At 37.8% G+C, this 22,873-nt stretch overlaps 3 protein-coding genes, 1 long non-coding RNA gene and 2 pseudogenes across 4 annotated transcripts; 1 reads left to right on the forward strand and 5 right to left on the reverse strand.

The window, feature by feature from the left end:
- Window positions 1–1,400: 1,400 nt before the first annotated feature.
- On the reverse strand, window positions 1,401–4,529 carry LOC119987142 ((S)-N-methylcoclaurine 3'-hydroxylase isozyme 1-like). Its single transcript, XM_038831935.1, has 2 exons — window positions 2,712–4,529; window positions 1,401–2,638 (listed from the first exon to the last, which is right to left on the reverse strand). The coding sequence occupies exons 1-2, from the start codon at window positions 3,600–3,602 to the stop codon at window positions 2,027–2,029; spliced, it is 1,503 nt and encodes a 500-aa protein (XP_038687863.1). The 5' UTR covers window positions 3,603–4,529; the 3' UTR covers window positions 1,401–2,026.
- Window positions 2,340–13,044, forward strand: LOC119987148. Its single transcript, XR_005465381.1, has 6 exons — window positions 2,340–2,476; window positions 4,528–5,056; window positions 5,195–5,311; window positions 10,325–10,479; window positions 10,618–10,734; window positions 12,356–13,044. It is a non-coding gene; the product is annotated as an uncharacterized LOC119987148 (long non-coding RNA).
- LOC119987147 lies at window positions 4,818–6,452 on the reverse strand (annotated as a pseudogene).
- LOC119987141 (probable (S)-N-methylcoclaurine 3'-hydroxylase isozyme 2) lies at window positions 5,328–9,097 on the reverse strand. The gene is made up of 2 exons (XM_038831934.1): window positions 8,182–9,097; window positions 5,328–8,107 (listed from the first exon to the last, which is right to left on the reverse strand). The coding sequence occupies exons 1-2, from the start codon at window positions 9,073–9,075 to the stop codon at window positions 7,496–7,498; spliced, it is 1,506 nt and encodes a 501-aa protein (XP_038687862.1). The 5' UTR covers window positions 9,076–9,097; the 3' UTR covers window positions 5,328–7,495.
- On the reverse strand, window positions 10,232–12,356 carry LOC119987145 (annotated as a pseudogene).
- A 3,261-nt stretch (window positions 13,045–16,305) lies between the features above and the next one.
- On the reverse strand, window positions 16,306–18,382 carry LOC119987143 (probable (S)-N-methylcoclaurine 3'-hydroxylase isozyme 2). Its single transcript, XM_038831936.1, has 2 exons — window positions 17,208–18,382; window positions 16,306–17,106 (listed from the first exon to the last, which is right to left on the reverse strand). Exons 1-2 carry the CDS (start codon window positions 18,090–18,092, stop codon window positions 16,495–16,497), a joined length of 1,497 nt encoding a protein of 498 aa, XP_038687864.1. The 5' UTR covers window positions 18,093–18,382; the 3' UTR covers window positions 16,306–16,494.
- Window positions 18,383–22,873: the final 4,491 nt, after the last annotated feature.

The following is a 22,873-nucleotide window of genomic DNA, read 5'->3' on the forward strand; positions in this document are numbered from 1 at the left end:
TTCTCCATAAAGTGCAATTTCAAGTTCTTGATATAGCTCCCATAAGCAAATAAAAAGATAGTTGATGCTTTGGCTACACTAAGTAGATTGAGGTCTTTTGATTCGAATCATGTCTACGTGATGGGGATTCCCTGTCTATTGCCTCTTTAGTTCTAACTGCTTGTAATTATGCTACTTCCAAAAAAAAAAATACCTCTTCAACAACTCGTTCCAAAAAAACAACATATAAACATATTATTGTCATGACCAATTATTAATTTATTTGTGAGTCAATCTAATTCAAATATCGAGTGGTTTTGTTGTTCATATGCATGCTATGATTGCTTTATGTTCTGATTATTTATCTTTTACTCATTTAAGGATTGTTCTTTGATAAAAAGATAAGGTTTTTTATTTAGCCTTGTTTTTTGGACGGAGTTCTTTGATCATATAGAAACGACTTATCAACTTTTACATTTTCACTTGTTATATTTTCTATGAGATACGATATACATGAATGTCATCTACTTGTGATTCTCAAGGAACATTGCTTTTGCTAATAAGGATGATATAAAATTGGTCTATTTCAAGCATCATATTGGATAGTTGGCGCATACATCCTAGTTAAAAAGCTCTGGCTTTGTATCAAGGTCACGTTCAATATCATCACTATCATCAATAAAAACACTTTTAGGCTTGTTATTGGAAACTTGTTCGAAAATATAGGAGAAATTTCACAGAAACATGTCTTTTTTCCCAAGGATTTAAAATGGCTATTTAGGCTTGTTATTGGAAACTTGTTCGAAAATATAGGAAAATTTTTACAGAAACATGTCTTTTTTCCCAAGGATTTGAAATGGCTACTTGGGCTGTTCAAAATTACTAATTATAATTGAACCGACAAATAACAGAACGGTTTGATCGATTATTTTCTAAGAAAATTTAAATATTTCTTTAACAAACTGATGGAAAAATCGACCATAACTGACTAATTGATTGATTAAATTTATGTCAAAAAATTTTAAAAAATCAATCAGTAACAAACCGTGGACAACCCTAATTGACTATAGGCTATTTTAAGCTATTAACGACCCATCAAGCAATGAATGGGCCTTTCAAGTTTGTCAAGATTGGGTCATAGCTACAGCTTGCAAAATGAACTAAGCCCAACAAAATAAACAAATTTAATGCAAGATTTCAAAGGGCAAACACCATTTGGCTATTTGAATTTTGAGTGAATTTCATCTATAAAATGACCCATCAAACAATAAATGAGCCTTACAGTTTGTTGAGATTGGGTCACAACTTCCAAAATTGACTGAGCCCAACAACTTAAATAAATTGACGAACTCTAGTTGCCTTCGACCTTTTGGAAGGAATTTACACCCAAATATATCTAAATTCCTCAAATTTTAAACTATTTCTAATCACACCAAAAGTAACCAAAATCCAAGACACTTTTGAAATACACCCCAAAACCCTTTAGCTAAATTCCTAACACCCAAATGAGAATAATCACCAAAGAATCCAAAAAAGAAGAGCTGAAACCAAATCGAAAACTAGAGCACCTAAATGATAGACAACAAAACTTCATCTCTAATTTCCCTTCCCTCAAGCTCGCTGGAACCCAAACGAAGCCACAAAATTGGAAACCTTATATAGAGTATATTCGAGGTTGATAATGATAGAGATGGCTTGATGTTATTGGAGTTTTAAACAATACCCCAAGCTAGCGAGTCTGTGTGTCAACTTCTAAATCTCTGTCAACCAATCGAGCGCACAACAGCCCACTCGCATAAGACACTTGGAAGACAATTTAAAAACAGAGTCGGATTTCAGAGGAAACCCCACAATCAGATCCCACAAGGATCAAAAGTCTGAACAATTACAGGTAAGCAATCAAACGCTTGGAACGCAATGAACAAACACGTTCGGGTTTCAGAGGAAACACCACAGTCAGAGCCCACAAGGTTCAACAATCTGAACAATTACTGCCGTAGTTGAAAGACAGAACAACTATAAGAAGCAAAGGTAGCGGGCACTCGGTTTATTTTCCAACCCTAGGACTGGGAACTAGAAACAGAGACTTGTCTTTCTGCAATGTTATGCCAAGCTTCTCGCTCATATCTAACGTTTTGGGATCATCTCCTTGTGGAAGGGACCAGTTAAAGAAGTGGATGAGCGAAGCAAGGACAAACGGCACTTGCTTTGCGGCCATTGGTAGTCCAGGGCAGATCCTTCTCCCTGCACCAAATGGTAGAAATTCGAAATCAGTACCTTTGAATTCCAATGTTGAGCCGAGAAACCGTTCTGGCTTGAATGTCAGTGGATCTTCCCAGTACAGAGGGTCTCGTGCAATCGCCCAAATGTTTACAAGTACTTGAGAGTCTTTTGGAACTGAATAGTTCATCACTTGACACGATTCGTGTGCGCGGTGAGGAAGGAGAAGTGGCGCTGGAGGATGCAGCCTTAATGTTTCTTTTACACATGCTTGTAGGTAAGTTAGTTGAGGTAGTTGGGATTCCTTCACCACATCTTGTTTAATTTCTCTTTCCAGTTCTTGTATGACTTTCTTCATTGATTCTGGATTCTTTATTAATTCTGCCATTGCCCATTCAATTGTTGAGCTAGTTGTGTCTGTTCCAGCACCGAACAACTCCTGTGAACAAAGCATGATGATATATCAACTATTTATGTATGTGTAAACTAAATTACAAAACAATTTTAAGTACCTGAAGAAGGCTATTGATACCAACGTCACTGAAATTATTTTCAATCAAAGCATCAAGAAAATCTCTGCCATCTCTTGAAGAAGAATTTTCTTTTGCTTCTTTTCTTTCTTTGATGATGGCAGCCCAGTAAGCATTAATCTGCTCCCCCACTTTCTTACTCTTCCTCCTTATTCCCTGAAGATCTAATCCACTCAAAATCGGATAGAAATCCGATATATTTGGAGATATAGCTGTCTCCATGACTGTCCTTACAAGTGCTTTCATTTCTTCTCCTTCACAACTATCATTCTCAAAGCTGAAAATGTTTTTTGACAAAATCACATTACTCAACATGTTGTACACACAAGTAAATGCTATCTCTCCAATATTCACTGCCTTGCCTTCCCTTCTATCTAGAAATTTAACCATCTCCATCACTTTTTCCTCCCTTAAACATGCTTGAGACTCTATAGCTTTGCTTGAAAACAACTCACTTCGACAAATGGTTCGCAAATACTTCCATCCTTCACCACATTCAAATGACCATCCGAGTGATATGTTGTTCAGTTCTGATCTCTCAAGTGGCATCACTTGAGGAACATATCGAGCTGACAAAACACGATCGTGGGTCTTAAGAATTTCTGTGGCGGCAGCGGGTGATGAAGCAATAACCATGGTTTGTGTACCTAGCTTTAGAGAGATGAGAGGGCCATAGGTTTTGGCAAAGTTTGATAGAGTAACATGAGGCATCTTTCCCATGTGAAAGAGATTGCCTACTAAAGGCCATGGATTTGGACCTGGAGGAAGTGGAAGAGACTTTGCTGATGAAGTTTTGAAATGTTTGAGAATTAATATGAGGATAAGGAGAGGCAGGACTAAAGCAAGAGGAATGAAAAGATTGGAGCCTGCCATTACGTTAAGCTAATTCCTGCAAGTAGCTAGTTTGGAGTTAGTGGTGGAAACCACAATCAACACTCTTACCATTTAATTGTGCAATGAAATCATTGACATAGCTATTCAATATATTTCTATATGTGAAGTCCCCCACATGTTGAAATATAATAAGTGATAAAAGGAAAATATATAGTTAGTGGTTGCCTGAGGTATCTACGTCGTCTTAGCCATTACGTTAAGCTAATTCCTGCAAGTAGCTAGTTTGGAGTTAGTGGTGGAAACGACAATCAACACTCTTACCATTTAATTGTGCAATGCAATCATTGACATATCTATTCAATATATTTCTATATGTGAAGTCCCCCACATGTTGAAATATAATAAGTGATAAAAGGAAAATACATAGTTAGTGGTTGCCTGAGGTATCTACGTTGTCATCAACCATTACACTATATATTTTTAATGTTCGTTAAGCAAGATGTCATATCCATATCATATTTGTCTCACTATGTTAGTTTTGTATGTCTCGGCCAAGCCATTAAAGTCTTTGTATTGTATGTAGGAAGGGTTAGTATTCTTCCATTCTATGAAAAAAATATAGTGTCATACCAAACTTTAACGCCTTTTGCAGGCCAGTCCATTGACTTGAGATTAAATTTATATTTATTCTTTGCAGCTCTGTCATTTCATTTGCATTTGTGTTGAAATCTCATTGCTTGCTTAGTTTTAGACTTTTAGTTCATGTTTTGAGAAGTGTTTCTATGGGATATTATGAATACATGCTGTTGTATGCTTGACCCTATGGATTTTGAAGTAATTTTGCGCCTTTGAAATGATGGAGACTTTGTCTGACTGAGTGTTTGTTTACTATTGTTGATTAATCATGAGTACTGCTGTATATAATTCTGATAGCTCATGCGGATTACTTCCTTTTATTACTCAGAAGCAAGAAATTCGAAGTCAGCACCAATTCTGATTCAGAGTAAGAGCAGAGTGAAACAGTGTATTTAACGAGAAATATTTTGACTGAAGTTGCAAGCTTCAGTAAATGTTCTTAGTTTCAGTTTGAGCAAGAAAGCAAATAATTTCACGTTACAGTTTACACACCAACCAAACAACAATGTATCTTTACTTTGTTACAGGACAATTGTTTATTTAGCATAGTTTGTGAGAAACAATTTCACATGCACATTACAGCCACCAAATGACAAATTATGTTTTCATGTGCAAAGATTTTGGATATGAAATGAGTTGAGAGTTGTAGTTTGTCTATTTTACGACTCTGGAAGTAGGAATGAGAAGCAGAGGTTGTTCCTTCTGCAGTGTCACACCAAACTTGTCGCTCATATCTAGTTCCTTGGGTTTGGCTCCATTTGACATGTCAAAGAAATGGAGCATTGAAGCAAGAACCAAGGGTACTTGCTTCGCAGCCATCGAAAGTCCAGGGAAAATTCCTCTTCCACCCCCAAAAGGTAGGAATTCAAAGTCATTACCTTTGAAATCCAATTGCGAGTTCTGAAACCGCTCTGGCTTGAAGGCCAGTGGATCTTTTCAGTGCATGGAATCTCATCCGAGTGCCCACACATTTACTAATACTTTAGAGTTTTCAGGTATTGAGTACCTCATCACTTCACAAGTTTGAGACGCTCGGTGATGAAGGAGAAGTGGTGCTGGAGGATGCAGCCTCAAGGTTTCTTTGACACAGGCTTGTAGGTAAATTAGTTGAGGTAAATGCAATTCCTTCACCGCATCTTGTTTGACTTCCCTTTAATGTTCTTCTAAAACTTTTTTTCATGAATTATGGATTCTTTATTAGTTCTGCCATGGCCCATTCAATTGTTGAGGTACTGGTATCTGTTCCAGCTGTGAACAGTACCTGTCAAAATAACTATGAAGCATGAGACTTGTTTTCTGTTCAGGAACAATTTATTGGTTTTCAAAATGTTTGTGTATGTGTGCGAGAGAGAAAGAAAGAGATCAGACCAATAGTAGTTGATTGGTTAAGTCATCTGCAAAATTGTTTTCAATCATTCAGTCCAGGAAATCTCGATCTCTTGAAAACACTTCTTTAATTTCTCTTCTTTCCTTGATGATGAAAGTCCAGGAAGCATGGATCTTTTCACTTGCTCTGTTGGCTTTCTTTCTTAGACCCTGAAGATCTAATCTACGTTGGATCGCATAGTAATCTGATACGTTTGGGGAAGCAACTCTCTATGAAGGTTCTCATAACCATTTTCAACCCTCCATCCCCTCCATTGTTGTCCTCAAAGCTGATAATGTCTTTGGAATTGCTCAACATGTTGTACACAGCAGTAAATGCTATGTCTCCAATATTCACCACCTGATCTTCCCTTCCACCTATAAACTTAAGCATCTCCATCATTTTTTTCTCTCGCAAACATGCTTGAGACTCTATAGCCTTTCCTAAGAACAGCTCAGTATGAAAAATTGTTCACAAATACTTCCATCCTTCACCACATTCAAGATTCCATCCAAGAGTATGTCATTGAGTTTTGATGTCTCGATCGGCATGGCCTGAGAGACATGTCTTGCGCAAAAAAAAAAAAAAAAAAAAAAAAACACGATCGTGGGTCTTAAGAATTTCTGCGGCAGTAGCAGGTGATGAAGCTAAAACCAAAATTTGTGTACCTAGCTGAGAGCGATGAGATGGCAATACGTTTTGGCAAAGTTTGATAGAGTAACATGAGGCATCTTTCTCATGGGAAAGAGATTGCTTACTAATTTGATAATTTGAATAATGAATAGAGGAGAGAGGTTGGACCCAACAACACTTGAGGTATTGACGTATTGTCCCACATTGAGCCAAAGACTCATGTGGGTTTTGTCCCTAAAAAACCCTTGAGTGTTTGAGGGTTTTGTCCCTAAAGACTCCTCTCTCTTTAGATCTTTTTTTTTCACAATTTAATGGTTAAAAGGGTTTAGATCTATTGTTTCTATTCTTCCTTCTTTCATCCAGGTGTAGATGTGAGTACATGATTTTCGTTCAGGATTTTGTTGAGTTTATGAGTGTTGGATGTGAAACAATTTGCCAAGTTCTACCAAATCATTCAGACATATTCATGTTACTGTTTTAAACAGTAACATAATAAACAAAATCCTTGTCATATTCTTATTGGAGCAAATGACCTTAAAAAAACACAATACATGAGGCATCTTTCTCTTGTGAAAGAGATTGCCTTCTAAAGGCCATGGATTTGGACCTAGAGGAAGTGGGAGGGACTTTGATGATGAAGCTTTGAAATGCTTGAGAATGAATAGGAGGATGAGAAGAGGAGGATTAAAGCGACAAGCTTTAACCAACAAATTTGGATATTTTCTTTTGGAATCATGGTTCTCTGGGCTTGTCTCACTTCCGAACTCCTACCCACATAGGCTTTGGCTAGTCTTACCCATCGCCAACATGGTGCAGAATGTTCTGATGGGCCGAGATTTACGCCCACGCAACTATCCGAAGGGCATGCTGTGCTGGGTGGTTCATCAATTATCAAAAAATAGCCTCAGCTTCCAAAATGGACTAAGCCTGACAAAGCAAACAATTTAATGCAAGATTCCAAAGTACACTTGATCTATGAAACGCCCATCACGCAATGAATAGGCCTTTCAGTTTGTCGAGATTGGGTCATACCGACAGGTTCCAAAATGAACTAAACCCAACAAAGTAAACAATTCAATGCAAGATTCCAAACATTTTCACAAACATAATTTTCAGCCACTTGACCGGTAATACAGTTCGAGTGGCAAACCGTCAAACACATGGAAGACAATGAACAAACACAGTCAGACTTCAGAGAAAACACCACAATCATACACAAGGTTCAAGAAACTGAACAATCATTGCTGTAGTTGAAAGACAGAACAATAATAAGAAGCAGAGGTAGTGTGCACTCGATTTATTTTCCAACCCTAGGACTAGAAACTAGAAGCAGAGGCTTGTCTTTCTGTAATGCTATGCCAAACTTCTCGCTCATATCTAGCGTCTTGGGATCTTCACCATGTGGAAGGGACCAGTTAAAGAAGTGGATGAGCGAAGCAAGGACATAAGGCACCTGCTTTATGGCCATTGGTAGTCCGGGGCAGATCCTCCTCCCTGCACCAAATGGTAGAAATTCAAAATCAGCACCTTTGAATTCCAATGTTGAGCTGAGAAACCGTTCTGGCTTGAATGTTAGTGGATCTTCCCAGTACAGAGGGTCTCGCGCAATCGCCCACACATTTACAAGTACTTGAGAGTCTTTTGGAACTGAATAGTTCATCACTTGACACGATTCGTTTGCACGGTGAGGTACGAGAAGTGGTACTGGAGGATGCAGCCTTAATGTTTCTTTTACGCATGCTTGTAGGTAAGTTAGTTGAGGGAGTTGAGATTCCTTCACCACATCTTGTTTGATTTCCCTTTCCAGTTCGTGTTCGACTTTCTTCATTGATTCTGGATTCTTTATTAGTTCTGCCATTGCCCATTCAATTGTTGAGCTAGTTGTGTCTGTTCCAGCAGTGAACAACTCCTGTGAACAAAGCATTACATCAACTCTTTATGTGTAAACTTAATTACAAAATAATTATATGCTTCTAGGAGTACCTGAAGAAGGCTATTGGTGCGAACGTCACTGAAATTATTTTCAATCAAAGCATCAAGAAAATCTCTGCCATCTCTTGAAGAAGAATTTTCTTTTGCTTCTTTTCTTTCTCTGATGATGGCAGTCCAGTAAGCATTAATCTGCTCCCCCAATTCCTTACCCTTCCTCTTTATTCCCTGAAGATCTAATCCGCTCAAAATCGGATAGAAATCCGATATATTTGGAGACATAGCTATCTCCATGATTGTCCTTACAAGTGCTTTCAGTTCTTTTCCCTCACAACCATCATTCTCAAAGCTGAAAATGTTTTTTGACAAAAGCAAATTACTCAACGTGTTGTACACACAAGTAAATGTTATCTCTCCAATATTCACTACCTTGCCTTCCTTTCCATCTATAAATTTAACCATCTCCATCACTTTTTCCTCCCTTAAACATGCTTGAGACTCTATAGCTTTGCTTGAAAACAACTCAGTTCGACAAATGGTTCGCAAATACTTCCATCCTTCACCACATTCAAGTGACCATCCAAGCGATATGTTGTTGAGTTCCGATCTCTTGAGTGGCATCACTTGAGGAACATATCGAGCTGACAAAACACGATCGTGGGTCTTAAGAATTTCTGTGGCAGCAGCAGGTGATGAAGCAACAACCATGATTTGTGTACCTAGCTTTAGAGAGATGAGAGGGCCATAGGTTTTGGCAAAGTTTGATAGAGTAACATGAGGCATCTTTCCCATGTGAAAGAGATTGCCTACTAAAGGCCATGGATTTGGACCTGGAGGAAGTGGAAGGGACTTTGATGATGAAGTTTTGAAATGCTTGAGAATGAATATGAGGATAAGAAGAGGGAGGAGGACTAAAGCAAGAGGAATGAAAAGATTGGAGCCTGCCATCACATTAAGCTATATTCCTGCAAGTAGCTAGTGTGTATATAATGGTGGAAACTGGAAACCACAATCACGATTCCTCTCAAACCACTCTTACCATTTAATTATGCAGTGAAATCATTGACATATCTATTCAATATATTTCTATACCTTGAGGAGTGCCTCACATGTGGAAATATAATAAGTGGCTCCTCAGAGTTGACTAAGATGGATATCCAAACACCTTGGAATCATAGAGAGCAAGAATTATAAGGGATCGCAATCTGGTTGATGATCCATGGTAGGTAGTGAAGACCTGGGTTATCTATGTTGTCAGCAACCACTACACTATATATTTTACTTGTTGGGTGATCTAATTCAATAACTTAATACGTAGATATGTAAAATCCCTATCATATTTGTCTCACTATATTAGTTTCGTAAGTTCTTGGACAGTTTTAGTTTTGTATGTCTCAGCTAAGCCATTAAAGTCTTTGTATTGTAGGTAGAATGAGTGTCAATACTCTTTCATTCTCCTGTTGCATGAATAAAATATATAGTTTCATGCCAAACTTTGATGCCTTTTGCAGGCCTGTCCATTGACTTGAGACTAAGTTTATAATTATTCTTTGGTGTCACTGTCTCGCCTATAACATGTCAAGTTAGCTTTTGTTTTACCTTCTGCTTGCATTTGACTTTGATTCATTGTGCTGTTGAGTTGAGATCTAATTGCTTGCTTAGTTTAGTTCATGTTACGAGAAGTGTTTGTTTACTATTATTGATTCACGATGAGTATTGGTGTAATTAATTCTGATAGCTCGTGCAGATTACGTCCTTTTATTGCTTGAAAGAAAGAAATTCTAAGTCAGCACCAATTCTGATTCAGAATAAGAGCAGAGTGAAACAGTGTTTTTAACAAGAAACATTTTGGTTGAATTAATGGGCAAAGATGTATAATATTCTTCCAAGTTGAAGTTCCAAGATTAACTAAATGTTTTTAGTTTCTGTTTCAGCAAGAAAGCAAACAATTTCACATGAACTTTAGACAGCAACCAAACAACAATGTATCTTTACTTTGTTACAGGACATTGATATTCCAGTAAAAGATGCACATTACAGCAAGATAGCCTTAGAAACAATTTCACATGCACATTATGTTTTCTAATTATGTTTTCATGTACAAAGATTTTGGATATGAAATGAGGTGAGAATTGTAGTTTGTTTATTTTACCACTCTAGAACTAGGAATGAGAAGCAGAGGTTGTTCCTTCTGCAGAGTCACACCAAACTTCTCGCTCATATCTAATTCATTGGGATTGGCTCCATTTGGAAGTGACCAGTCAAAGAAATGGAGCGGTGAAGCAAGAACCAAGGGTACTTGCTTCGCAGCCATTGGAAGTCCAGGGCAGATTCTTCTTCCACCGCCAAAAGGTAGGAACTCAAAGTCATTACCTTTGATATCCAAGTGCGAGTTCAGAAACTGATCTGGCTTGAAGGCCAGTGGGTCTTTCCAGTGCATGGAGTCTCGACCGAGTGCCCACACATTTACTAATACTTGTGAGTTTTCAGGTATTGAGTACCTCATCACTTCACAAGTTTCAGATGCTCGGTGAGGAAGGAGAAGTGGTGCTGGAGGATGTAGCCTCAAGGTTTCTTTGACACAGGCTTGCAGGTAAGTTAATTGAGGTAAATGGGATTCCTTCACCACTTCTTGTTTGACTTCCCTTTCAAGTTCTAAAACTTTTTTCATGAATTCCGGATTCTTTATTAGTTCTGTCATGGCCCATTCAATGGTTGAGGTACTGGTATCTGTTCCAGCTGTGAACAGTTCCTGTCAAAAAAATGATGAAACATGAAACTTGTTTTCTTTTCAGGAACAATTTATTGGTTTTTCAAAATGTTTGTGTGTGTGTGTGTTTGTGGGCGAGAGAGAGAAAGAGATCAGACCAGTAGTACTTGATTGGTTAAGTCATCTGCAAAATTGGTTTCGATCATACAGTCCAGGAAATCTCGATCTCTTGAAAACTCTTCTTTAATTTGTCTTCTTTCCTTGATGATGGAAGTCCAGGAAGCATGGATCTTTTCACTTGCTCTTTTGGCCTTCTTCCTTAGACCCTGAAGATCAAATCCACTTAGGATCGGATACCAATCTGATATGTTTGGGGAAGCAACTGCCTCTATGAAGGTTCTCACAACCATTTTCATCCCTCCATCCCCTCCATTGTTGTCTTCCAAGCTGAAAATGTCTTTGGATAATAGAACGTTGCTCAACATGTTGTACACAACAATAAATATTACGTCTCCAATATTCAGCCCCTGACCTTCCCTTCCACCTATAAACTTGACCATCTCCATCACTTTTTTCTCGCGCAAACATGCTTGAGACTCTATAGCCTTCCTTGATAACAGCTCAGTACGAAAAATTGTTCGCAAATACTTCCATCCTTCACCACATTCAAGATTCCATCCAAGTGATAGATGGTTGAGTTTTGCTCTCTCGATCGGTATGACCCAAGGAACATGTCTTGCAGAAAAAACACGATTGTGGGTCTAAAGAATTTCTATGGCAGCAGCAGGTGATGAAGCAACAACCATAATTTGTGTACCTAGTCTCAGAGAGATGAGAGGGCCATATGTTTTGGCAAAGTTTGATAGAGTAACATGAAGCATCTTTCCCATGTGAAAGAGATTGCCTACTAAAGGCCATGGATTTGGACCTGGAGGAATTGGGAGGGACTTTGATGATGAAGCTTTGTAGTGCTTGAGAATGAATAGGAGGACGACAAGAGGTAGGACAAAAGCAAGAGGAAAGAAAAGATTGGAGCCTTCCATGACATTAAGCTAATTCCTGAGAGTAGTGACGATGGTGGAAACCACAGTCAAGATTCCTCCCAAACCATTCTCTAGGATTGGAAACACAAGCAGCTTTCATAGGACCACATTATTTTAGTCTATAGTACGTGTTTTAGTGGAATTGAAATTTGATGCCTTGTGGGGCAGTCCATTTTGCCTTGAGATTAGGTTGATATTTATTCTAAGATCGTCATGCAGATGAAATTCTTTGCAGCCCTGTACTGTTGAAGTTTAGTGTTTATTACAATCATATACCTTTGGTTGTTGATGTGATCATATTTGTGCATATTTTCGTCCCTTTTATTTGGTCAATTTAGTTAGTCTTACGTCTGATGAGGTTGGTTTGTGATGATATTATATGTCTATGACCTCAATGGGACAATGCTAATAAACTGTGCTTAAAAGTGGGAATTCCAGTATTGTTATACTTGAGACCTTCTTGGATGTTTTGCAGGTAACTAAGCAGAAGAAGCTGTCGGAATGAGATGCGGTCTTCAACAAACTTTTCGAGACCATTTCAAGCTTTTCGGAAAGTGCTGATTCACACAAATCCGAGTCCGCTTGGGCCTCTGAATGCTACTCCGAAGTCAGGTCTGGAAATCCTATGAAAGCACGATTCCTGTCTGTGGATTAAGCCCATAACTTGAGCATATGATGTCCAAATCGAGTAATTCAAAAGCTCAGAGTTATCTACACATACGGAGCTACAACTTTGATGAGGAGTTTCAGTTCAGAATATGCTTCGTTTGGCTCAGAATTCGGTTGCGAGTTTGTGGAAAGACTTTGTTTTCTAAACAGTTAAGGAAGCTGAGTTGTTTTGGAGGTCTCGAGTTAGGGACTCCTAAGGGATATGGGATGTAACTAATTCTATATAAGGGGACGGCAAGGATTAAGGATGGACACACAAAGGTCCCACGTATTCACATAGAACGTAGGTTTACTTCACACTATGAGCGGCTAATTTATTTCTTTGGGTAAAGGGATTGGACTCCAGTTCATGTAATTTTGAGACTCGTCGGTTCATCGTAATTTATCATCATTCTTAACTCGAATATCTGTAGTTCTCTATTATTCTTGTCAATGATTGCATGGAATGATCGATTGAGATGCATGTTGATTGATAGTTCGTGCGATTAAATGCTATACAGAGTGCATGATATGTAATTGTTGTGTTGCTTGGTTAAAGTGGCAATTTGGCAGTGTGATTATGATCCAAGTTTTCTTTGTATGCCTAAGGGAATTGCAAGGTGAATTGAATAGTTTTCGCTTGCTAAAAGCTATTGTTCAGTTTTAGTTTCTTCCTAGAATTTAATGTTGTCATTGACAGGAAGAGGATTGATTAATACCAATTTGGTTGATAACAAGGAATTAATTTGGGTGTTGAGCTCACGTTAATAACCAGGGGAAGGTTAGGATCTATCTGCCTTGCAGATAGATTTGGCTAAGTGTTCGACAAAGAATGTGTATTTGAGAGTCTGATAAATCTATGAATTGGTTGTTTAACTTCCCTTGATCTGAAGATTGTGACTTCTTGTTCTCCATAATTTTTGCTCGAGTTTACATTCTAATTTAGTGAAACTGAAATCAAAACCCCTCCCATCTTAATAGCACGTTAAGAACTGAGAATTTTTCACTTGGTCTCTGAGGATCGACCTTTATTCAATCGCTTTTACAAGTGAGGCTGTGAGGGTGAGGTAATTGGGCGCTCTCGATACGCATCAGTTGTAGAAGAAATGATTCAATCGAGAGAACCATCCTAAACAAAACCACAACCCTTAATTCCTTCGAGTATCTTTGATGATGACAGTGTTTCAGTTGGTTCTCCAACAATAAAAAAAAACCTCTAAAGCAAGAGGAAAGAAAAGATTGGAGCCTGCCATTACGTTAAGCTAATTTTCCTGCAAGTAGCTAGTGTGGAATTAATGGTGGAAACCACAATCAAGATTCCTCTCAAACTACTCTTATTATTTAATTGTGTACTGAAACATTGACATGTCTATTCAAATATATTTCTATATGTGAAGAAGTGCTCCACATGGGAAATATGATAAGTGGATCCTCGGAGTTTGACTAAGATGTGATCAAGCTATTGTAGAATTGTTGATTCAAATTCACTTATGTTCTCCTACAATGATACACGGTTTTAATAGCCCTTCTACAAAATTTGTTCCTAAAGACTAGGAGATAAACATGGTATATCACATAATTACAGGGATCAATTCTATCAATATATTTACTACTAATTAGGAGATAATTGTGGTAATCTTCAATACTCCCCCTCAAGTTGATGCATAGATGTTGTGCATGCCCAACTTGTCCAAAATTTCGTGGAAGGCTTGACTTGATACTGCCTTAGTGAGAATGTTAGCAAGTTGATCTTGAGATCGAACATGAGGAACTTCAATAATCTTCGCTTCCAGTTTCTCCTTAATAAAATGTCTGTCAATCTCTACATGTTTTGTTCGATCGTGTTGAACAGGATTATGAGTTATGTCACATGCTGCCTTGTTATCACAATAGAGTTTCATAGGAGATGCTAGTGAAATCTTGAGTTCCTGCAACAGATTTTTAATCCATAATAGCTCACACACACCCTTAGTCATACCTCTATATTCAGCTTCTGCACTAGATCTAGCCACAACTCCTTTTTTTTGCTTCGCCATGTTCCCAACAAACGTTAAGTATCCCGCAGTTGAACGCCTATCATTAGTTGAGCCAGCCCAATCTGCATTAGTATAGCCTTCAACAGATAAAGTGTCTCCCTTAGTGAACATAATTCCTTTTCCCGAAGAAGACTTCAAATATCGTAGGATTCATATTGCGGCATCCATATGATCTTCACTAGGAGAGTGCATGAATTAACTAACAACACTAAGAGAATATGCTAGGTCGGGCCGAGTATGTGCAAGATACATCAACCGTCCTACAAGCCTTTGATATCGTTCTTTATTTGTGGGAATCTGGTATGAAAATGTACCCAATTTGATGTTCTCAGCAGCAGGTGTGTCACTCGGTTTGCAACCTAACATGCCAACTTCATTTAGTAAATCTAGAGTATATTTCCGTTGCGACAAGAACATACTTCGTTAGACCTTAGCACCTCGATTCCCAGAAAATACTTCAATGGTCCAAGATCCTTCATTTCAAATTCACAAGAAAGATAAGTCTGCAAGGCTTTCCTATCAGAAGCATCATTTCCTATTACAATCATATCATCGACATATATAATGAGCACAATTCCTGTCGATATCCAAATGCCTTCATTGAACTTGTAAATCTGCCGAACCAAGCCCTTGGTGATTGCTTTAAACCATACAATGATTTTCGCAATCTACACACTTGTGTGCTTCCTTCAATCTGAAAACTGCACCCTGGAGGCAACTGCATGTATACTTCCTCTTGGAGATTCCCATGTAGGAAAGCATTCTTTACATCAAATTAATGTAGTGTCCAATCGAGATTCACAACTAATGATGAGAGTATACGTAATGTATTTATTTTGGCCCCTGGTGGGAAGGTTTCTCCATAATCAATCCCATATGTTTGACTGTATCCCTTAGCTACAAGTCGAGCTTTAAATCTCTCAATGTCACCATCAACTTTGTATTTAATTGTAAAAATTTCCAGCTGGTAAATCAACCACCTCCCATGTTGCATTTTTTTGAAGAGACTTCATCTCTTCGGTTATTGCTTCTTTCCACTTGGAGTTTTTCAAGGCCTCCTGCACACTATTAGGTACATGTACAGTAGATAATTGATTCACAAATGATTCACATGTCTTTGATAACCTATGATAAGACACATAATTGTTCAGTGGGTACTTAGGAGTAGAATTAAAAACAGGTGGTTCATAACTAACTCTAGGAACTCCTCTTGTGATACCATCAAGTAAATCCTATTTAAGGTAAATCCTATTTAGCCGTCTGACTAGGTTAGCTGGAGCACATCTTTCTTTTAGTGTAGCATATGTTTTAGTTAAGATCTCAAAGAATAACTTCAGCCTTATGAAATTTACATACATAGATATGTCATATCCATATCATATTTGTCTCACTACATTAATTTTATACGTTCTTGGACAGTTTTAGTTTTTTTATGTCTCAGCCAAGCCATTAAAGTCTTTGTGTTCTTTCATTCTCCTGTTGCATGAACAAAATATATAGTTTCATACCAAAATTTGATTCCTTTTGCAGGCCAGTCCATTGTCTTGAGATTAAGCTCATAGATCGTCTCAGGCATGATGAATTTCTTTGCAGCCCTGTCATTTCATTTGTTACATGGACATTGATATGCCAGTGACACAAATGCAATGTTTGTTTAGGATAGTTTGGGACAGACTTTAGAAAGTTTTACCTAGTTTAGTCAGGGCTAAACCTGTAATACTCTTGTAAGAAAAAAAAACCAGAAAAAAAGGGAAAAAGCAAAGATGTATAATCTTCTTCCCAGCTTACATATATATTTTGTTTTAGCATGATATCCTTACAAACAATTTCACATGCACATTAGACAGCAACTAAATGACTAATTACCTTTGCGTTGTGACCGGAGGTACAAATATTTTGGACATGAAATGAGTGGAGAGTTCTGGTTTGTTTATTTCGCCATTCTAGAAGTAGGAATGAGAAGCAGAGGTTGTTCCTTCTGCAGTGTCACACCAAACTTCTCGTTCATATCTAGTTCCCTGGGATTGGCTCCATTTGGAAGTGACCAGTCAAAGAAATGGAGCAGTGAAGCAAGAACCAAGGGTACGAGCTTCGCAGCCATCGGAAGTCCTGGGCAGATTCTTCGTCCACCCCCAAAAGGTAAGAACTCAAAGTCATTACCTTTGAAATTCAATGGCGAGTCCAGAAACCGCTCTGGCTTGAAGGCCAGTGGATCTTTCCAGTGCATGGAGTCTCGTCCGAGTGCCCACACATTTACTATTACTTGAGAGTTTTCAGGTATTGAGTACCCCATCACTTCACAAGTTTCAGGTGCTCGATGAGGAAGGAGAAGTGGTGCTGGAGGATGCAGCCTCAAGGTTTCTTTGACACAGGCTTGTAGGTATGTTAATTGAGGTAAATGGGATTCCTTCACCTCATTTTCTTTGACTTCCCTTTCAAGTTCTTCCAAAGCTTTTTTCATGAATTCTGGATTCTTTATTAGTTCTGCCATCGCCCATCCAATGGTTGAGGTATTGGTATCTGTTCCAGCTGTGAACAGTTCCTGTCAAAAAATTGATGAAACATGAAACTTGTTCTATTCAGGAATAATTTATTGGTTTTCAAAATGTTTGTGTGTGCGAGAGAGAAAGAAAGAGATCATACCAGTAGTAGTTGATTGGTTAAGTCATCTGCAAAATTGTTTTCGATCATACAGTCCAGGAAATCTCGATCTCTTGAAAACTCTTGTTTAATTTCTCTCCTTTCCTTGATGATGGAAGTCCAGGAAGCATGGATCTTTTCACCTGTTCTTTTGGCCTTCTTTGTTAGACCCTGAAGATCTAATCCACTTAGGATCGGATAGTAATCTGACATGTTTGGGGAACTAAGTGTCTCAATGAAGGTTCTTACAACCATTTTCATCGTTCCATCCCCTCCATTGTTGTCCTCAAAGCTGAAAATGTCTTTGGATAAAAGAATGTTACTCAACATGTTGTACACAACAGTAAATACTACGTCTCCAATATTCACCACCTGACCATCCCTTGCACCTATAAACCTCATCATCTCCATAACTTTTTTCTCTCGCAAACGGGCTTGAAACTCTATAGCCTTTCCCGAGAACAGCTCAGTACGAACAATTGTTCGCAAATACTTCCATCCTTCACCACATTCAAGACTCCATCCAAGTGATACATGGTTGAGTTTTGATCTCTCGACCGGTACGGCCTGAGGAACATGTCTTGCAGAAAAAACACGATCGTGGGTCTTAAGAATTTCTATGGCTGCAGCAGGTGATGAAGCAACAACCATAATTTGTGTACCTAGTCTCAGAGAGATGAGAGGGCCATATGTTTTGGCAAAGTTTGACAGAGTAACATGAGGCATATTTCCCATGTGAAAGAGATTGCCTACTAAAGGCCATGGATTTGGACCTGGAGGAAGTGGGAGGGACTTTGATGATGAAGCTTTGAAGTGCTTGAGAATGAATAGGAGGATGAGAAGAGGTAGGACAAAAGCAAGAGGAAAGAAAAGACTGGAGCCTTCCATTACATTAAGCTAATTCCTGAGAGTAGTGAGGATGGTGGAAACCACAGTCAAGATTCCTCCCAAACCATTCTCCAGGATTATTTTAGTCTATAGTACATGTTCTAGTGGTATTGAAATTTGATGCCTCGCGGGCCAGTCCATTTTGACTTGAGATTAAGTTGATATTTATTCTAAGATCGTCATGCATGATGAAATTCTTTGCAGCCCTCTACTCTTAAAGTTAGAGTTTATTACAATCATATATACCTTTGGTTGTAGAAGAAATGATTCCATCGAGAGAAATTTTATTTTGCACCACCATCAAACTACTAGGTTTACACCATTTAGAGCACTTGCAATGGTAATTTTTTGTTGGGGACATGTGTTTTACTGATGTGATCAGGTATTTTGTTGATATGGCTGGACCAATAAAATGTATTGGTTCCACGATGTAAATTTCCTGGTTATATTTTTTGTGTAATAGATGTGGGGTCAAATATTGACTTTGATGCATATGTGAGTGTGTTAGAGGTGGGACCCAAATGGTGAGCAAACATGGGGCATGACTAACTTTCATTCCTTTCATGTTAGTCCCAACAAATTTTGGCTTTCATTTCTCCATGTTAGTCCTGCAAATTTGGGGCAACAAAAGTGCACCATTGTGGTGCACTTTGAACCAGTTGGGTTAGCAAAAGTGTTCAATGGGCTAATAAAAATGCACCATTGCAAGTGTTTTTATTTCAACATTATAAGTTTACACTCAAAATTTAATGAATAGACCACCAAAATACATTTTACTTGTAAAATATTAGATAGCACTACAAGAAACAAGACATTTTGCGACGGAAAATTCCGTTACAAAACGAAGAAATTCCGTCGCTAAATTCATTAGCGATGGAATTGGCGGCGGAAATTATGTCGTTGCTAAATTGCTCGTCGCAAAATTTTAACAACGGAATTTAGTGACGGAAATTTATCGACGGAATTCGTGACGGAGTAGCGACGGAATATTAGCGACGGAATAATTTTGCGACGACATATAGCGGCGGATTAGTCATTGCCAAATTAGCGACGAACTATATTTCGTCGCTAATTGGCATCGCCTTTATCGACGGATATTCTGTCGCTAATCAATTAATAATTTTTTTCCTTATATTTAATATTATTACGATATAATTTTAGCGACGGACATTCCGTCGCTAAGTAATTAAATAATGTTTCTTTTATTATTTTTAATAATAATATAATATTACTTCAACGACGGAATTGTAACAAAATTCCGACGCAAAACTATAAATTTGATTTTCTGAAAAAGTGTATTTATTGAAAATTGAAAAATAGAATCAATTTTGTGACAAAATATTTCTGTCGTTAATATTTTTAATTATTTTACAATATTTAGTTTCTATATTTTAATATTTTCTAAATTATTATCGATAATATAATTAATATTATTAAATTAAGATACTTATATTAAAATGACAAAAAAAATTTAAAATAAGTAAAAATTATATAAAAATATCTCCATAACAGATTGTCAATTATCTTAAATTAAAACAGGTATAACAAAATAAATTCAACCAACCAGGTTGAACAAAAACAAAACAAATTCAACCACTTAGGCTGAACATAACAAATTCAACTACCCGAGAATCTCATTCTCATCCTCATCTTCATCTTCATCTTCATCTTCATCGTCATCATCCTCAGCATCATCCTCGTCATCATCCACAGCATCATCATTATTATCGCGGTCATCGACGGGGCCAACACCAGGGGTTTGCATAGCAAACTGAGCACATATATTCTGCATCATCTGACTTTGTGCAAGCATCTTTTTTTCTTGTTCAATCATCCTCTGGTCTTGTGACTCTAACCGTTGCTCCAGGGTAACAATCGTATGTCGCTGATCTAAAAGTTGTTCATGTAACTCGACGTTCATCCGAGCCACGCGCTCCTCCATCTCCTGCTGGCTATACTGAGACTGTGATCCGAAGGAGGGAGATGATGAGTAGCGCAAACGACGCGACTCTGATCCAAGACCGTAAACACGACCTTTCTTGTTGTACCCCCCAACCGCCTCTATGAATATTGAAGTCTCACCGCTGGCTGAAAAGCTGCCTCGCTACCAGCATCAGAGCTCAATGATCGAGAAGCCATCAACCTATTGTAGTCATCCTATATTAAAAGTAAAAAATTAATATAATATTTAATTCATGATAAGGGATCGATAACAGTGTGTGAAATATACAATATCTGGTGAAAAAAGTTACTAGCATAGCTTATGCTCAAAGATCATCACAAAGTAAATATTATATTATATATATTCAAATTGTATATCTATCTTATATATAAGTTGAGAATGAAGGTACTGTAAATTAAAAGAAATCAAATAACAGAATTTTACATAAAATAACGTGAGTCTACAATAGAAACAAAGATCAGTAGAAAATCATGTAATAAAGTAATGTGAGTCTAAGTTTATAATCAAGTAATAAAGTAACGGGTTGTTTTTTTCTTTTGAAAGCGTTAAACCTTGAAGTTCAATGCACAAATAGTATAGTGAACACAAACTACTCACCACTACTCACATCTCCACATACAGTATAATATTTTTATACAAACAAACTCCCTTGCAACATAGCAGACAACTCTAATGGATCAGACAAAGAAAAAAAAATGCATGCTAACATTATAATGCACCTGCCAGAGAGACTCAAAGCTAATGTTGGGCTTCTTTGTGACCATTAATCGGTGCAAACAGAACATAAAACACATATCATGCTGCAACAAATATAAAGTGCATTGATTTTTATTTATGACAGCAACTGATGATAAAATATATATTACTTACCACAGCTTTTGTTGCTCGTGTATCGACGAGATCTTGCGTACCCTTTTTCTGATGGGTACGAAGAAAGAGCTCAATACTGGTGGGTTCCCGACCTAATTCTTCTAGCTGCAATGCAAGTTAAAAGGTAAGTCAAATTTTATTTTATATTAGACTCATCATTGAAATATAAACTTTATTAAAAATTTATAATTTTTACCAATCTCTTATAATGCTCTGAGTGTGAAATAGAGCCGCCAGTATGAGTGGTCCCACCAGCGCTAGAGGAGCGGTTCATCTTTCCCTTCTCCCTTTTCTTCACATACTCTGGATCCGCCCAAATCTCGCGAAGTTGACCTCTAATGCTCTCAGGAATCCATTCACCAATGTCATCCCCCTTCCGAACCTTCTCCATCATTCCCCGGAATAACCCCGCATTCTTCCTATTCCATACTTTTATTACTTCACACTCATTTGCAGGATCCCATCTAAAATTTTTCTGCAAAATATAAAAATTCAGTGAACATAAATTATCATATATTAATTAAAGGAAAAAATTTTGTAAGATATTTATACTTACTGTGAACTCCTCAAAATATATATCCTTTTGCTCTTGAGGAACACTCTTCCATGTGTTGCAAAGATGCTCGTACTTGCTCTTCAAAATCTTAGTCATCCTTCTATGAATGGAAGAAGGCTCAAAACTAAAAATTAAAAAGAATAACATATGAGTAGCGTCAATATTTATGTAATTGAGGTATAAAAAATAAGCTAGGTAATGAAAAATGTACTTACGCAGAGTCGGTATATGGTCGTATCCAGATTTTATGATCCATATCTGTCGCCCTAGCCTGCTGGGATGAGGCACCAGCTGCTTGCGTGTCTGTTGGCGGGATATTGGTGGTGGGTGTAGGTGGGGTAGGGGGCATGTTTTGAGGGAAGAAGGGCGATGATGGATGCTGCGTCCACATCTCAGAGGTGTATAAATGGGGAGGTGATATCCTGTGTGGATAGGATGCGATATGCGGGTGAAGTGAATTGACAGAGGAGGGAGATGCGGATGTGCTGTGAGGCGAAGTATGATCCACTGACAATCTATTGGATCCAGGTTGATGATGATAACGACCTCGACCTCGACTAGATGGAAGATGACTACGATCGCTGGTCTGCTCCCTAGACATCTACAGTTAAACAACACCAAAATTTAAAACATGGTAAGAAAAGATGCCGCTACTTGGAGTGCAATGGCTACTGTATATAAAAATAACAAAATGCATCAGAGAATTGTTGGCATGACTTTTGAATCATATTACCAAGTGTTTTTTTTTACACAAAATTATGCTTCTTTGTAACGCATTTGCAAACAAATATTGGATTCTAAAGTCAAAGCCCTTTTCATAAATTGTTGACATGACTTTTGAAGACTCAATTCCAGCCATTACAAAAGCTAGAATCCAAACTTCAAAACAACAGCAAAAGGGCCCAAGGAAGGAGGCGCTGTAATATAAGGAAGGCACAATAAGAATCCAACGAAAAAGTCATACAATATGAATTAGATCGAAAGAAATAATTTATCAGTGAAAAAGGCACAATAAGAGATTAGATCTAAAAATCCCTAAATATGACATCTAGGAACCCTAGCATAAAGAAACTCCAGATATGATATTGTAGAAAGAAATTGGACCAATTAGATTCAAATGGTCTATAATCTCAATTAATTAGTGCATAGGATCATGAAAGCAAGAACATCGAACTTCACTTACCTCAACCAACAAAAGTAACACAATAATTACCGTTCGTTCTCTGGTTGTACACGGTCGGTGGTGGATGGTGATCTCAGTCGTGGGTGGTGGCTTCAGTGGTTAACCGTTGCTGCAGTGGTGAATGGCTGTGGGTAGTGGTGGGAGGTGAGAACAGAGAGAGAAAAGAAAGAACAAGGACAACTTCGTGCGAAATAGCTTATTTTTATTGC

Source organism: Tripterygium wilfordii, chromosome 20 (genome assembly GCF_013401445.1).
Source record: "Tripterygium wilfordii isolate XIE 37 chromosome 20, ASM1340144v1, whole genome shotgun sequence".
Taxonomy (NCBI): domain Eukaryota; kingdom Viridiplantae; phylum Streptophyta; class Magnoliopsida; order Celastrales; family Celastraceae; genus Tripterygium; species Tripterygium wilfordii.

Excerpts from the sequence above, each read along its gene's own strand:
- LOC119987143 (XM_038831936.1), bottom strand. The coding sequence starts at position 18,092 with ATGGAAGGCTCCAGTCTTTTCTTTCCTCTTGCTTTTGTCCTACCTCTT. Across the intron at positions 17,107-17,207 it reads TAACCAATCAACTACTACTG|GAACTGTTCACAGCTGGAAC; the intron begins GTATGATCTCTT and ends ATTTTTTGACAG.
- LOC119987141 (XM_038831934.1), bottom strand. The coding sequence starts at position 9,075 with ATGGCAGGCTCCAATCTTTTCATTCCTCTTGCTTTAGTCCTCCTCCCT. Across the intron at positions 8,108-8,181 it reads GCACCAATAGCCTTCTTCAG|GAGTTGTTCACTGCTGGAAC; the intron begins GTACTCCTAGAA and ends CTTTGTTCACAG.
- LOC119987142 (XM_038831935.1), bottom strand. The coding sequence starts at position 3,602 with ATGGCAGGCTCCAATCTTTTCATTCCTCTTGCTTTAGTCCTGCCTCTC. Across the intron at positions 2,639-2,711 it reads GTATCAATAGCCTTCTTCAG|GAGTTGTTCGGTGCTGGAAC; the intron begins GTACTTAAAATT and ends CTTTGTTCACAG.